The 16,842-nt window shown below is 39.8% G+C and overlaps 1 protein-coding gene and 1 long non-coding RNA gene across 22 annotated transcripts in view; one reads left to right on the forward strand and one right to left on the reverse strand.

The window, feature by feature from the left end:
• LOC109477797 overlaps positions 1-15,688 on the reverse strand; it is a 38,632-nt gene extending 22,944 nt beyond the window's left edge. The window contains exon 1 of the long non-coding RNA XR_002140691.1: positions 14,522-15,688. This is a non-coding gene — a long non-coding RNA (uncharacterized LOC109477797). The remainder of the gene's footprint in view (positions 1-14,521) is intronic.
• Positions 1-16,842, forward strand: part of LOC109477773 (muscleblind-like protein 3) — a 134,397-nt gene that overhangs the window by 24,905 nt on the left and 92,650 nt on the right. For 15 of the 21 annotated variants that reach the window (XR_002140688.1, XR_002140689.1, XM_019779143.1 and 12 more), the window contains exon 2: positions 13,575-14,221. Coding sequence is in view for 19 of the 21 variants with exons in the window: in XM_019779143.1 (XP_019634702.1) it covers positions 14,027-14,221 (195 nt within the window). In the remaining 2 variants the exon portion in view is untranslated. Of the gene's footprint in view, positions 1-327; positions 426-1,076; positions 1,101-6,203; positions 6,226-8,357; positions 8,570-11,690; positions 11,715-13,189; positions 13,209-13,574; positions 14,222-16,842 lie in introns of those variants that run through there. The other 6 variants (XM_019779137.1, XM_019779141.1, XM_019779142.1 and 3 more) reach the window with 6 other exon arrangements.

A 16,842-nucleotide genomic window follows, 5' to 3' on the forward strand; every position in this document is an offset into this window, starting at 1 on the left:
TTAAGAATTGATAAAGAGTTCTTCTAATTATACGTATCAGCACATGTAAGTTAATTGTCAAACAATGCTGGTTTATTTTGCTTTCTTCTATTGTTTCCCCCTAAAATGTGAAGGTCACTTTTCTTGTTTCCTTGTAATTTAATGTAAACATGTTTTCCAACATAACTTTTTTAACTTTGAAATATCTTAAGCTAAACTGGGTGTATTTAATTTTTCTCTGCTGAAAGAAAAAAATATATTTTTAGAAAAAGATGTATCAGTTCCTGTAGAACTGGACGTTGAACCCTGGCCTGTCTGACCTTGTTTTTCTGCTACCTTGAGACCCCTTTGTTTACCTTGTCAAATGGTCCATACGCACAACAAAGGCGCGATTCCCGCCCACCCCCACCCATGCCAGCATGCGCAGCCTGTGAGCGATTGACCTGGTAAGTCCAACTCTCCCCCTCCTATCAGCCACTGATTCACACACATTAAGTCTACCCTGGCAACCTGTCCAAAAAAGTAGGCCACAGGGCTATTGAGAGGCAGGCATGGTGCTGTTTCTGGGAGCACTAATGTACAAATCAAACCTGCTGTCCAAACTGTCTACTGCAAGTTCAAGTTCAGAGTGGGGAGGGGGGTAACTAACTAGCCACCATTATTTTGTTTTAGGTTGTCTTATTTTTGACAGAAGTTGAATTGCTTTCATGTATGCTGTAGAATCATACTGGTAAGAGAAAGGTATATCCACAAAAAGGTGGGTGGTGAACATAGTTGGAATTTTAAGTGAGTGAATTGCGCGCCAGGGGTGTAAACGTTCCCAGACAGACGCCATCTTTGTTGCACGTTGGAGAATGTAGACCTAGGTTCACACTTCACCCAATAGGAAGTGAGTTGTTCTGAACAGGCTGAGAATGTTAGATAAGGATCTGGGTTTGTTTAGCGCAAGCCATTGCCTTTTCTTTGTGCTGGAACCAACATTCCTGGCCTTGAACCTGGCGAGGTTGGCAGAAGTATTTGGGGAGTATAGGAAAGGGATTAGGTTTCAGTCCAACTAGGCAGCTGCTATTAGACCTGGAGTGTGAAGAATCAGACATGTGGTTCGGTATGCAGCATTACAGGTATTGGGGATAATCATGCCCAACTCCCATAACACATTTATGGGTCAGCTACACATGAAATTTGTCATTCACGGCAAATTAGCGAGAATACTGCCTGTAGTAATGGGTGACTGGGATTTCCTTTGTAACGTTAACTGTTTACACTTTTGGTGCACTGTAAAATGAAATATTGTTCAAACCTGTACTTGTGGTATCCAAGATTTGCATAAGTCATGATGAATTGTGTATAAATCCAAATGTGCCTGTCATTTTTCTTTAAAAGTTGAAGTCTTCCAGAAATGGTTTTGTAGCATTCCATTAACCCATTTATTAACATGATTTGATTCTTTACTGAGGGTTTTAGATTGCCTGTACTGGTGAGAAAGTCTGTCAAATTTTTCTTGAGGAATAAAGCCACTCTTTCACCAACAATTGCTTAATGAACAGCACAGGTTCAAATGTTTCAGCATAAACGGTATAAGTTGCTTTTGTGTTTAGTTGAGGGAAAGTGCATCTAGGATTACAAGGAAAACAGGATATGGGGTCCCCTATAACACAGGAGGGGAAACAGATCTGTCTGACCTGTGCTGACCCTATCATATGTCTCCAAGGCTGTTGACACGCTTTCTTCTTGTTGATCAACACCTGAAGGTCTGAGGGAGCTGGTGTTATTGTTTTGTTTGAGTGGTGGCCTCAAAGTTGGTCTGTTTAGGTCAGCATGGCTGGATAATGATCAGGTGACCTGTGAAGCTCCGAGCAATCCTTTCAAACAATTTCCTCTCAAGCAACTTTACTGTTGTATAAAGTCATCTTGTTTTCGGACTTTCTTGTCTTAAAATTCATCTTGTTTTCCAACTCTCTCATCTTAAAATTTATCTTGTTTTCCAACATTCTTGTCATAAAAATTTATCTTGTTTTCAAATTTTTTGTCGTAAAACTTCATCTTGTTTTCCAATTTTCTTGTTTCCATGTAGACCAACCTGTATAATGTGTTTTCTGGTAAATGATCGCCTTAAGTCAGGATCCTTGGCACTATCACCTCAAAAGAAGAAAAACAACTGTCTACATTTACCTCTCAGGATTTGATACGCCTGCTAATCCTAACACTGTCATGAAAAGAAATATGAGGGATGGAAATGAAATATGTGACTCCCTGTGGGGTCAATTTAGACTGTCTAACCAGCAGGTTATCAAAGAACACTCCAATATAAATCAAATTCAATAGGACCAATTACTCTGATATGACCAAATTGCCCAAACTTGAAGTTGTGTACAATTATTTTTCAAAGTGCCCAATTTAAAGTGCCGTTCCCTTATCCTTTCCAAGTTTTTTCTTATATATTGGATTAGACATCTGGTATCTTACCAAGGCTCCCACAATCTCCCCCAAACTTCAGGAATGTTGAGAAAATGTCACAGTTGCTTGTTAGACCTACAAGGAAAAATAAGCTACGATCCCTTAGACTCAACTGGTGAAGGGTTGAAGGATGAGTCTTTTCTGTAAAAGGTGTGATTTATCTCGGGCAGTCTCAAGGACTTTACACAAGATCCATTGCTGGTTGTATAACCCTCTTTACTACCTACTAATATCACCGGTGGATTAGTTTGGGAAGAATGGCTTGAGTTGATAGCAAAGTGAATGAAGTACATATTATCCTTCACATATTGGCACATGTCTAAAACATATAAAATGATTTATAGGCAAGTAATCTGTCAAAATCAAAATTAGCAAGGTTCAAAATTAATTCATGTCATGAAGCACTTACGGTTATACCATATTCCTATGAATCATTAGTATTTGATCCCCAGAAAATCACATGAATCATCGGCATAAATGGCTGAGGGAGTTGGTATCATAATAACAACTGGTAATAAATCATATAGCTCAACAGGGATTTCATAGATTAAATGTATGAAATTTCATAACAAAATAATTCATTGGTACTCTGACTATTGAGCAATGAAAACAAGGAAAAGTTAGTTACCCACTGGTTGAAACTACATCAACCAAAGGAGGCAATAATTTTTAAAACTTTTATATGATATTATAAGCCATTAATTTGATATTCAAACAGGCCAGTTCATTTAAGTAAGTGTAGCTGTATGCTTAAGTTGTGATGCTGAAATTCTAATAATTTCTTAAATAAGGCCACACCAATTTAATTTCTTGGTTAACGGATTCGCCGCTTCATTTTTTTCTGATTTGCAAATAAAAATAAAAATTCAGAATCAACTGCAAAATGCTCATCTTTTGCCCTGAACAGTTGAAAACAGTCCTTTTCTTACTACTTGTTACAGTCATTCCATCTTTCAATGCAGTAGTATCATTAAAAGTTCAAAATTCATTGTTTACATTTTGCACCAGCCTGGTGTGTTGACTTCATGGCTCCTATCGTACCAGTTTGGGCCATAATAGGATGCCTAGGCCTGTTTTTATTTTTTTTTTTTTTTCGCCCGCCCGCTCCATTATTTTTCTAGACAAATCCGTTAACCAAGAAATTAAATTGGTGTAGCCTAAAGTCCAGGTTCAAAGTCACTGTATTTTTTATATTATGGACTGTCATACTGACAGTTATATTTTTGCTACCAGTAATTTTGGATATTATAGAATTTGGATGTAACCGGATAGTGAGTGAGTGTGAGTGATTAAATTCATAACATGTATCATTTTCTAGGTCACTAATGAGAATAATATTGCTGCTAACATCATATCATTAGCAATGATTAAGAATATTTTACTGAAACATAATCAAGCTTTTCTTACTTACAGTACTGTAAACCATGACATGCTCAAAGTGCTTTTATTTTCTTGGTTTTTTTGTTTGTTTTCCTTACCAAAAACTATGAACCTGCAAAGAACTATGAACCTGCAGATAAGTGTTTTGTATTTCCACCGTACTACAGCACTTGTTTCAACCGTTAAACTTCAAACAATGCTAAAACCTCCTACCACGAAATGAAACCATCACGAACAGTATTTCAAAGGGGCTCAATCACGATACAAAGTTAAACCAACTATCCAGACAGTAGCAACACGTAGTGAATACAAATGTGTGCGGGGTTGCCCGCTGTGTCACCATGTCAAGCTATTTACATCATGTTTGGGGATCGCATGCTGTGAGAAGAATCAACTCCCCATATCCAACAATTGCTTAGGAGGAAAACGCTGATCACACTTATTCATCTGCTGCAATATAGCCGCAGGCAGAGTCATTAATAAAGCAGCAGCAGCGACGCTGTGGAGATTGTGTGGGTTTATAAACTGTTTTCTGTCTGTAGTGGCTGTGAGGGTATAATCTAGCTGCGATGAGATTTGAATACAGTAAGTCGTGAACTTTCCAGTGGTTTTACATTCGCAGTTTTCCTGGTGACCTCCCAGCGTGAATTCGTGACACTGCAAATATGTCTTCCTTGTATGACTACTAAGTACGGAATCATTTCAACTACTGCAATTTAAAACCCTGTGAAAACCTCCCTTTCCCACCTACCATGAAATAAAATCACTGCGATGATACAGCAATAGTTGCTATTGCATCACTTTCATTTTGTCTGGGGGAACAAAGAAAGTCTAGTTATAATCTTTGCCTTGCCATCTACATGTATCATTGGGTACCATATCTTTGTTTGTGTCTGGTGACCAGGTCACAAATGGGTGTGGCCATGTACAGCCAACTGAAAACAAAATTCATTAAACCTATACATGTACATGGATACCAAAACAGAAGTTTCCATATCCAAGTTCCTTATCCATTTGTTATTTTGCCCCGTCTTTCATGTTATACAGTATATCAGGGCTCGAAATACATCTTTCTGCATTGAAAATTACCTGCACCAGACAGATTTTACCTGCACCATTTATTGACCAGTGCAGGTTAAGTGCAGGTTTACCTGTACTAACTTGTATACATGCAGGCAGTATACATGACTGTATATATATTTTGAGCCTATATCATCATAATATTTCATAACAGAAGAACAGTGATCAAAACACCGCAATATGAGAGGCGTGCCCAAATTTAACTGAGGCCGTATAATGCTATGCCACATCCCTTTATGTCTTAAATGTCCCTATACAAGGTTAACTGTTGATTATGGGATAAATGTCCTTGGTTGCTACAACATACATAAACAGATGTTCCATCCCACACTTAAAAGTTCAACAAAAGCAGCCGGGCTCTTTGAATTCCCTCTTTATTTATTTACATCGGCGTACAGCATAACTCTTACTTAGTTACTATCTTCAAGAATTTTATTTACACGGCATAATCTCTGAGCTGTGTGGCTGTACATGCTTGCTGACAGGAGAGGGAGATATTTGTGTAAATAAGCCATTAGTTTCAAGCTCGGTTAGTTATTATGTCGTTACAACATCATCACCTGCTGTGGTAATTCATTAATGGTCTGCGCAGTTACATTTAGGAAAAAAGGTCGAGCGAGTTAAGCCCAATACGTATCAATTCTCCCGGCGTAATTTACGAACTTCACATTTTGTACTTTTACAAGGAAGCTACAGCTGCCCTTCTGGATGCTGTACTTTATGGCGTTCCCTGTACTTGAAGGGCAAAGATAGAAGTGCCGTCATGGGCGTGACTTTGTTCTGTGACCTTCAGACACCCTGAATGGCGCAATAATGGCTCTCATCTTGCTGATCAATTTCTCATCAGTCTGCCGTGTTGCCCGGCCCTTTCGGGGTGGGAGGACGGCCCTCTGAACTTGAAATTTGGCAGGAATTCCAAAGGCAACGTTTGGGCAAACAAAAAACCCCACCAGACTGAGAAGAGCAAAGGCCTCAGACACACGTCTGCTCCAGCCAGACCTTTTATTACGGCCTCATTTAAAAACATCGTCCATGTATTGATGTCAGTGGCAATACATATAGCTTTATTGTTGAACTTTATTGAGGGTTGATCCTGATTCGGGCAGACATAAAAGGCCATAGTCTACAAGGTGGGGCAGCTCATGAATATGCATGAGGCTGAACTTGGGTTCTTTTGTGACAGGCTACAAACATATGGCTTAGCCTGGCCTTCTGTTTAAGACGGCAGTCGTCATAACCTCATAAGGTCTACGGTCAGAGGGGAGACAGACTTGCCATTTGGTCTTACAGCAGCAACATGTATTAAGGCTGTGCTTCGTACTATTTACTGTGAGTTTTATACCACCTTTCCTTGATAACGTGTGCTGTTAGGTGTACTGTATACCACGCCATTACGTGTACGTGTTTTATACGATACCTGTTGTTTTTTCTAGACATTACCTTTTTTGGGTATCAATTAGTGGGGTAGATTCTTGTTGCTAGCAACAACATTCTGACCACAGGGACTGTATTACTTCTGAAAAAACATAGTGTGGGGATAGGTTCATTCCTGGGGTCAATATATGTTTCAACCATAATTTCTTTAATATATGTTCACCGGGATTTGGCATAATTGTGACTTATAAGAATCAAAGATGGCTAAGAAATAATCAATATAGACTTCCAGAATTGTTCATTTCTATATGTGGGTACAGGGACCGTTCACAATGCTACAGGTAAAGTAAAATTATCTTTAAAAAGGCTTTATTCAGAGTGTGCTTGCTGTAAATAATCTTACTCTGCCTACTAAGAACTATGGTACATCCAGTTCACTGAGTTAAGAATTATCAACCTCTAGATGCAAGTACATAATGTAGAAAGATCTCATTTTGTGAAATTCCAGACTTTCCATCCCCCCTCCCCTCTGGTTATTTTTGGTTGTTCCCTGTCCCAGGGAGATTATCCCCAGCTAGACCTTGCCCCCAACCTTGACCCCTTGTCTGTGACCTGAATTTCTGACTCCAATCACCACAAAGGGCCACTAGATTGGCTACAAGCAACGTTTTACAGTGAAAAGATTAGATCAGAGCTTTGTAGATTTATTCAGTAACTCTAATTTACTTCCTGTAGCTATACATGTACACCAAATATTAGCAGATGTGGCGTGTTGAAATCTAGGCACACATAACTTCATGGGTATGAAATTTCACGGTTTCGCCCAATTGTGGCTCATAAATCATACATCCATGGTCACATCCTACTCAATAAACTTTGCTTCAAACCACGAATGCATGTCATGATAAGATTTATTAGCAATAACTTTCCAAAACCACAAAAGTTTATGCCTATAAAAATATAATGTTTAGACAGAACATGTTTCTTCAAATATGAAAGACCAGGAAACGCAGTGATGAAAATATGTGTTATGGTAATGAAACACCTTTGGTGTTTGGCAAAATAAACTATTTTTGACAAACTTTTGAGTTTTACACATGAAAGCCTGTGTACCTGCCAAGATCAGCCGATATATTAAGTTATAAACATGTCCTACGAGGTAGAAAAAGAAGATTGCCCCCAATCCATAAAGCTATTGGGCGTTACAACTGGTCACTGTATGCTCTCACCAATTTTCAACTTGGCTGGAGTTCAGCTTATTACATACAAAATGCATGACATAGTACTGTGAAGTAAATATATGTAACGTATGGTCTTACACATGGCTCAAACTGTTGATTCCACCTACATCTATGCCTGATGTAGTCTATAGGTATGTGACTTGCTCTGTCAAACAGTAACAGAAAGTTGCAGACAAATTGGAATTTTACACTTTTGGAGGTGATGTGTTCTGTTGCCTAATGTAGTATCTTCAGGCTGAGTTACAATTATCTTTTTGCAAGAATAAGTAGATTTTGAAGTGAAGGCCAAACATGCAGCCCTCCCACGTGCATGTACATTGTACAAGTCACCTGTCCTTGACCAAATATAAACAACCACCATCAGATATGGCCTCTCTTCTCAATTCTACATTCACAGGATATACAATTTACATGTACTTTTCTATAGCATTTCTAGGTTCTCATCAAATTGCTTCCTTGCTCACAAATAAATCATGTAGTACTGTAATCCTGACCTTGTTTCTTTTGCTTTCTTCACATGTAAGCACACAAAAATATGTCGGACTCCTTGCAATTAGCCCTCAGGCATGAGTTTGCAATAAACGTTTTATATAAAGAACCCTTGAACAGAAGACAAGAAAAATGTTACTAACACTCAGGTACAAGCAGAGTGGTTAACAGCTGGAAAAAGCAGCCAACCTTATACCTATAGGGACTTGACTCTCGGGCCTGCTTACTGTTCAAAGTTCAACGTGGGTTCTCCATAAATCAGGCTCCTTTCATGTCCAATTTCACCGGTCCATAGAACACTCCGTTTTCCTTCTCTAAACCAATCCTGACTCTGGTTACGTTTCACCAATCAGTAGACAGAACTTTGAACTTGTGACCCAACCAGAAGGTCAGCTACCCTCCCTTTACCCCCGCCACGGTTGATAATGACACAGATTTTCCACGTGCATGCACCCCACAACGGCTGATCAACCTCCACTCGCACAGTCGACCAGTCTGGTCAGTTAGAGCAGCCCAGCACTTGGACGAGTTGCTTGCTACATATGCAGCTTGATTGAGCCATAGCTCAGGTATGTCCCAAAGTCTAGTTCAGCCACTCATTCCAAAATAACTGTATTTTAAGGACTTATATAGACAGGCTGTTGCTTAAAAACAAGGCTAACCACCTACATGTATGTAGAAGAAACAAACTGGGGGTTTGCTGTTTGCCATATTGTAGGAGAGTGAGTTCCGGGTAGTTTATTTGTCGTTGTTGACATACATGACTTGCTCTCTGCCACGAGTGTAGTATTTGCTTAATTTGGACTTGGAGGGTCCGAGAAAACCATTGAAGAGTCGTATCCGCCATGTTAGCCTGGGGGCGAGCAGTCCATACTACATTTGTGCTTGTTCCCTGTCACTCCACATGTAATTGCACTAATAGCATATTTTACACAATGTAAGTTACTCTACTCTGTGTCTCCCAAGAATGTACAATACAATTTTTGCTGCTCAGGTGGATGTTTGTGTCAGGTCACTAAACTTTAAGGTCTCTCGTTACCATCGTATTATCTTGCCTCAATAGTCTGCTCTTGCATGGTAGAGCCATTTTTCAAGAACCTTGGTTACATAAGTTACACCAACAATTTTATGGGTGGAAACACACTCTTACACCTTCATTCACAAAATGTTACCTTCAGGCTTGTTTGTGTCACTTGGATTCATTCATACATTTGTTGGATAGTCATCCCGACTTATTCTCAGAAATCGCACGGTGAAGTGCAAGAAGATTAGTGCAGAATCATTCGCCATGTTTGCCCCAGGATCACAAGGTCTACTCCTGTATAGTGTTGATTACTTCTATCTGCCATGGAGAAGGCATGACTTAGTGTGATTTACTAAATCCACTTGATAATGTACAAAAGAATTCCCAAAACTGCTACTGTGAGGGTCAAAGTATATAGGGGCTACTAGAGTGTGTTCGCCACATACATCCGCCATTGCTGTTGCCTCTGGGTAAAATTTACATTGTTGCCTCCCTCATACGTAGCAATGTAAGGAATTTGGGAGCAGCAATATTGAGAAGAACTACGAAATGCGTCTGTGTGGCCAACAGATCTGGCAAGGTTGTGTTCAGTTCTCCCCCACAAGTCATTGTATAACTGAAGTTCAGCAAACAGAAAAGAGGGCTGGCAGCTACACTGAGACAGCGCCCGCCATTTTTAACGGACGTGGCAGTAAGCTGTAGTGCTCACGTCATAGTGTGTGTGTTGTAGTCCATCCATTCAGAAGTGAAAACGATTGAAACACACTCCTAACATTAGGTCCCGATCGAGTGACGACCAAGTCAAGTAGTCCACTCTATCTCCTAGGTCACGTTCATGTGTTTGTTTTGGAAGTGTAATTGTTTGAACGTAAATGTGCCTCTCAGGTGAGCCGTGTTCACAAGGGAAGCATGGTATGGATGTCTGCAGAAATTTCAACGTACAACAGAACTGTTTTGGTAAAGCAAAAACTCACAATGGAATGTGGCTTGTGTGGCGATAATGTTGAAGTGTGTATGTTGCTGGGATCCTGGCAGGCTGCCTAGATTCCAGTGAGCTGCTGAGTTGAAATGCTTTTGGGGAAAAAGTTCACTCTGTTGGTATCAAAGTGTGGCGGGCTTCGGAGAGAAAAAAGGAGCAACGTGGCAGGGTCATAGGGCCAGCGCGTTAACGGTACAACGGTCCATGTGTGTTCGTGGCTTAGCTGGAAAGGTATAACCTGTCATCTGTCCAGGCGGCTTTTAGGCATACGACTATTCTGTTTCTTTGACTCTAGAGACATTGTGACAAAACCTGTGATCAGAGTTAGCATTTGTATTGTAATTGTAGTAGAAGCACAGAGAAATCCAACACACTTGTCAGCTGTCAGTTTTAACCCTTGTCCTGCTGTGCGCAACATATGTCGCGCGGCACATACAGTACCATCTATATAACACTCTGTATAGGTACGATTTGGGGGTATTTTTCGTGCAACGCATCACACCGCAGCAAAACGCAACGAATGCGGAAGTAACTATGCCACTGCAGGGCAAAAAAATTTGGGTTTCTTATGATCTAATTAAGACATGAAATTATTGAAAAATATTGTGCCAGGAATGCCAGCAGGACAAGGGTTAAGAATATCAGTTGCACTGCGAAGAAGTCAATAGTGAGCTACATCGTGTGATACAGCCATGCCTGAAGTTTGGAGACAGCAATATCTAATATGATACCACTATCATTTTTTCTGTTTATATTACATAAAAGCTTGCATCTTGATTTTGTAGTGCTCTCGACGTGCAATTTGCCAAAGTGCTTTTATGATGGTATCAGATATACTATCAGCATTTCAAAACTTCACAACTGAATGGCTCTGAAATTGCATATCAACTGTTTTTCTTCTCATTGCTGTCACTGGCACATGGCATGAAACTGATCTGAACTGACTGCTATGTATCAAGAACACAATGATGATCATGATCATCTTTATGTAAATTCATGTTCTGAATGATTACAGATTTCAAGTGATCAAAGACTGTACTGGCATCTTATTCAAAATTCTTAAATAGAGAATAAACATATAAAAGAATCATTCAAGAAAGTGTTATTCTACAAAACAGAAGAAAGTTGACTGACTTTCACTGTCATTGTGCAAATTAATCTTTTGCCATAGGGCCACACCAATTTAATTTCTTGGTTAACGGATTTTTCTAGAAAAATAATGGAGCGGGCGGGCGAAAAAAAAATAAAAATAAAAACAGGCCTAGGCATCCTATTATGGCCCAAAATGGTACAATAGGAGCCATTAAGTCAACACACCAGGCTGGTTCAAAATTCAAACAATGAATTTTGAACTTTTAATGGTACCATTGCATTGAAAGATGGAATAACTGTAGCAACTAGGAAGAAAAGGACTGTTTTCAACTGCTCAGGGCAAAATATGAGCATTTTGCAGTTGATTCTGGATTTTTATTTTTATTTGCAAATCAGAAAAAAATGAAGCGGCGAATCCGTTAACCAAGAAATTAAATTGGTGTGGCCTAGATTACAAATAAAGTTGTTTCATACAAAGGAGCTAATAATCTGTGTGAGTAAACTCATGCCAGAGACCTGAATACAAACATTAAAGGCAGTGTCAAAGTTGTCTTTCCAGTTTCTGGCCTTGCATTTTGACCCCACGTGTGTCCCATGGTGACTCGCTACATGCTATCAGGTAACAACGTATCATCTACTTGTCTTTAACTTTCATTCAGTCTAGCTACAACTCTTGTTTTCATACCATGGAAATATCTAGAGTATCTACATGCCTGGATAGATGTCTGTACTAAATTCTAATGTAACAGGCATTGTGACAAAATGCTTTGCTCAGTTCCATAACGTTGGGGAGGGTGCATAACTGATTATAAGGGTGTGCCCACAGTTGTTTTCAACTGCAGGAAGAATGCTGCACTGCAACATTTGGTAAACGTTCAAAGACAACACCGAAAATATGTTATTGCAACTTGCTGTACATCAATTTCCTGATGCAACAAACGGTCTTACAGTATAGTCTTTCCTGCTTGTTATCATTATATGTTCTATTCCTAGTCATTATTAGGCCCAGAAAGCTATGACAATGTAAGTAGAGGTAGATCACTATCAATTAGTAAAGTAGAGGTAGATTATTATCAGTACAATAGGGTATTTCACTCTGTTGTGCCCCAAAAAATCATTGTAGGAAAGGTTCTGTGAAGTTATTTACTGCAAAATGTACATTTTGTACTACTTTATTTGCCTCAGATGTTAAACCATCAACTTTGTACCAAGTAATCTTTAAATATGGAATCACATGCCTAGGACCTTTGTCCTATATATCATAAATGTTCACAAATGACATCATTGAACCAACTTATCTTGACTTCGTGCACATTGTCTCCTGTTACTGTTATAACAGAAATCAATATCATATGATCATGAGCTAAGTGTTTCATCAACTTTCAAAAGGTCCAAACTTGAACTTCACATTTATGTATGATAGCTTCTACAATGTATGTCAAAAGGGTTTACTGAGAGATATTCTTGCTTAGAACAGAATGTTATCATACCAGACGATACTATAGACTGTGGTAGTAGACTAGTGTTTGTCCCATTCAGTGGGGCACTGTGTCCCTGACCTTACCAGGGCAGTCCCAAACCACCACCAGAGCCTGCACACTTGAGTTTTGTCTAGTATCCACTATTTAGGTCATATATTGTCAGACAATGAAACAGCTGCTAAGTATGAAAGGCTTCAATGACAATGATATGGCAGAAGTTCTGTTGTCAACTCTATAATTGGTATCTTCAAAAACTATGCAGTTGCAAGTCATTGTAGTTTCAATAACTGTTGAAACGGCAATTCTGCCTTAAAAAACAACTGTTGTTTGAGTAGATGAGATGTGAATGGCATGTTTTGTATCAGAGAAATTAGCTGCATCTGTGTTGGAAACTGTCCCAAAACAGCATCTGCTGATAGTTGCTAAAGAAGCCGGAATAATGGTAGATCAAGTGTTATAGAGCAAGGCTAAAGATGACGGCATACAATATTTATAATGCACTATTGGCAGCATGGTGTCTGCAATACTCTTTGATAATGCTGTGTATTGAAGATTTATTTATATATCTTTAGTATCAATTGCTTGGGTCCCATATTTTGGTGTTTGCCAAATGTTGAGCGGATGCAGCAACAGTACGTTTGATATGACATATGTTACAACTATTAGCTACCATATGTGTAGGCTTACTATTTGGACTTATAAAAGTCTTGTGCAACTGTGCTAATGTGTCATTTTAGTCAGTATGGTACATTTGATACTATTTTAGGTGCCATAAGCTGTTAGATAATGTAAGACTTGCAAGACTTGACGGGATAATGGACATTTGCAGTTCAAGGGCAGCATAGGGCTCAAGCCTTTTGGGTGGGGGTAAGAAAAGGCAGTAGACATAGCAAGGGGGACATATATTAAGTGAATGGGTGGACTGAGAGTGAAGAACGAATGTGGCAGCTGTTCCACGAACTTGAGTTCCATGTTGTTGCATTTTGTCGTTTCCCCAGGTCATAAGGTGCTGCCTGTGCTTCCCGGCCAAATGCTACACAACTAAGATTGATGACCGCGCCATGACAAGAGAGTGACCAGACCAACGACAACAGTTCCAGCCCTGCTGCTTCCACTGCTTCAGCCCTATCCAAGACAGCCCTCTTTACATGCCTGTAATACGATATTGAGCTGATCAACCACGCCAAGCGCTCATTGGCATTCAGAGAATACTGCACCAGAATTTCTTTGGCCAAACGTCACCTTTGCCAAGCTGCAAATTCAAGTGCAAACAGCATCACGTCTCTCCCTCCTGAACTTGGACCCTTGAATGACTGACGGGAAAATTGCTGGCTGTAGAGTCAAGTGATATTTGACTTTCCGGTGCGTGCTGGGGGCTGACGTGTCCACAGACCTGCAACCAAAGTAAGACTATCTCCAGCCCGTAGTTTTCAGTGAAATATCCATATTTATGCAGGCCGGTAGGGAAGTCCTGGAGCCCAATATAATGGCCGTCAGAGATAATCGGTGGCTGACGTTAGAAGTCTGCCGCGAGTTTCAGAGGGGAACATGCACCAGACCGGACACAGAATGCCGCTTTGCGCACCCGGGCAAGCAGGTACAAGTTGACAACGGACGCGTCGTCGCCTGCTTCGACTCTTTAAAAGTGAGTAACTCTCAACTACTTTCTTCCATTGATGTATGCTATCAGTTGCCATGATTGTTTTCAACAACAGCACTGCGCAATACTACCTAGTGACAACTCTAGGTCAAGTTCAACTTTAGAGAGGCATGCCGCCGATTCCAAGAATAAGTTTTATTGGTGCTTTAGCCCAGCAATAACTTTCAAAAGTCAACATCCATCTGGCTGCTACTTGACGGAAATTAGTCGCCAGTATTTTACCCTACATTGCGACATACATGAGAGATAGAATAATTTCGAGACCGTTGTCAGACAGGCACTGACCTTTGTTACGTGACTGGGTGAGTGTTATTGAGAGAGGGAGGGAGGGTGCCAGCTCTCAAAGTCTGCAACAGTCTCCATTCATCACCCCAGTACCGGGCCTGGTCCAAATGGGGCTCCGTGCTCACAATCTGGTCACAAAGGAGAAACGCCACATTTGCTATGCACCAAACAAACCGTGCCCCATACTTTTTGTGACTTTATGAGCAGTCGGGGGGTTGTGATAATAGATTGCCCCGTGTGATGGAAATCCCCAATTTTCAATCCTACCATTACCTTACACGCCAAAAGTAGCAGGATGAGACCAATAAAGTGAGCATTCCCCCGGGGATGTTCTAAGAAGGAAAATTCATGTCTGAAACCGATGTTTATGAACCATTGCCGCCCAGAGAAAATTGAATTTAGAGCTGGATTAGCACGTGGCGTTTGGTGGTGGGGCTTGACTGTTTTCAGCGCATACCCAAGACAACATCCTGTATTGCCGACAATTACATGCCCCACTTGCCTGCCAGGGTGTACACATCATCCACAGATCTATCAAAGCCTACTTGGTATTCCAGGAGCTGGCAAGTCTACCTTGTGATGTACGGTTTCCAGGGTGTCGTTATTGCTAGTGCGATCATCGGATGTAGTGCGTTACTGTCGCTTTTACTGTGAAAAGTTGGACAAGTTGCGACTAAAAGGCGGGCAGATAATGGCTATCGCTATTACATCTCCGGACGTGAAACGTAAAAACACGTCTTGTTGGGAAAACAATTAGTATTCTGTCAGGGTGGGGGATTAAGAATCGCTACTTTACGAGGTGGCAGTGTAGATCATGGGAGAATGGTTGGAATGAAGCGTGCTTTTACTGTGAACTCCATCGTCCACTGCAGATATGACCTTGCGTACGCCTCAGTGACCTTCAAAAAGCGTTCCAGACTTTCCATAAAGTGCTTTCTGTAAAGTTTGCTTTGAACTTGTTAATCTGTTGGGAAAAGTTTTGAAACTGGATGTCTTGCATTATCGATGATGTATACAAGTTCAAAACCTATAAAAATTCTGTATAGAAAGTGAAAGGGGACATCCACAACCACTGAACTTCTGTTGCTAATAAACAGATGATAAAATCATTTTGGGGCCATAGATTATGGTGCTGGCATTTTACATGTGCCAATTTTTCAAACGTCAGATGTCAGAGGTGCTTTTCAGAGGGCATATAATGTTTTTCAAATGCACAATGTAACAATGTGCATAGAAAGCTTAAACATTTTTTAGAGAAACTTGTTTTACATTGTTTTTAGTCATTTCATTTTTCATTTCATTTGTTTCAAAAATAGGGCTTTCAGTTTCACAACAAAAATCCATTACTTAAAAATGGGTACAAATTATTTACCTCTTTGATTAAGGACATTGTAGAGCAGGTAAATGGACTATCATTCTAACTAAACAATGGGATCTTTGAGACTCTTTGTGCCTGAATTCATTTTAAGTTGTCGGACAGCTTTTGAAGTCTCAAATGTCTGAACAAAACAGAAGTTGATATTGTCAACACCAAAACCTTTTCCAAACACATTCATTAATGGTTTTTCATTTCTACAATGTTGAAAACATCAGTGAGCATAAATCATTGACAAAGCTGCATGTACCAAAGGATTGTGCAGGTGTTTGGATAAGAGTAATATACGAGCGGAAAGGTGTGTCAGAGAACATCCACGTTATGTCACACCATATCCTCCTGCGTCACACCCTATTTGCAGTGTCTCTATAAGCCCTGTTAGATGTCCTTTACACCACACGCTGCCACGCTTTATGCCACACTAAGTTAATTTGTTGGTTCTCGGATTTTTTGCAGAAAAAACAACAATGTAAAAACAACCTCTCAGTGGATTTTTTTTGTTCTACTTCACTTAATCAAGTTCTTTATTATTTGCCTTCTTTTCTCTCACTAAAATTTTTCTAATTTTTTAATTGTAACCTAACGTCAACAGGTGGATTTTATAGGTCTTCTTACTTCTGGGTTTTCCTGAAACAATAAAAAGATGACTGAAAGATAGTTCTGGACTGGAAATTTGTCACTGATCCAGCACTATGTGTTGGTTAGCCCTTTGCTCCTCTGCCATTGTTTGCAAATGCTAACACTTGAAAGCTGTTAATTTTCCGAAGAACGTCCGAAGGGCACATGGTCATGACCCCCACTGTACTATGTGGCATGTGTATGTGGGGAAGAGTTTTGTGAAAAAAACTTTCAAAAACAAGAAAAAATATTTTATTTTGCATTTACAAATAATACTAGTACACAATACAATGATATAATCATAATATGAAATTATAATGACATTGAC

The sequence above is a fragment of the Branchiostoma belcheri genome, unplaced genomic scaffold (assembly GCF_001625305.1).
Source record: "Branchiostoma belcheri isolate BF01 breed outbred unplaced genomic scaffold, Haploidv18h27 scaffold41, whole genome shotgun sequence".
Classification (NCBI taxonomy): Eukaryota; Metazoa; Chordata; class Leptocardii; order Amphioxiformes; family Branchiostomatidae; genus Branchiostoma; species Branchiostoma belcheri.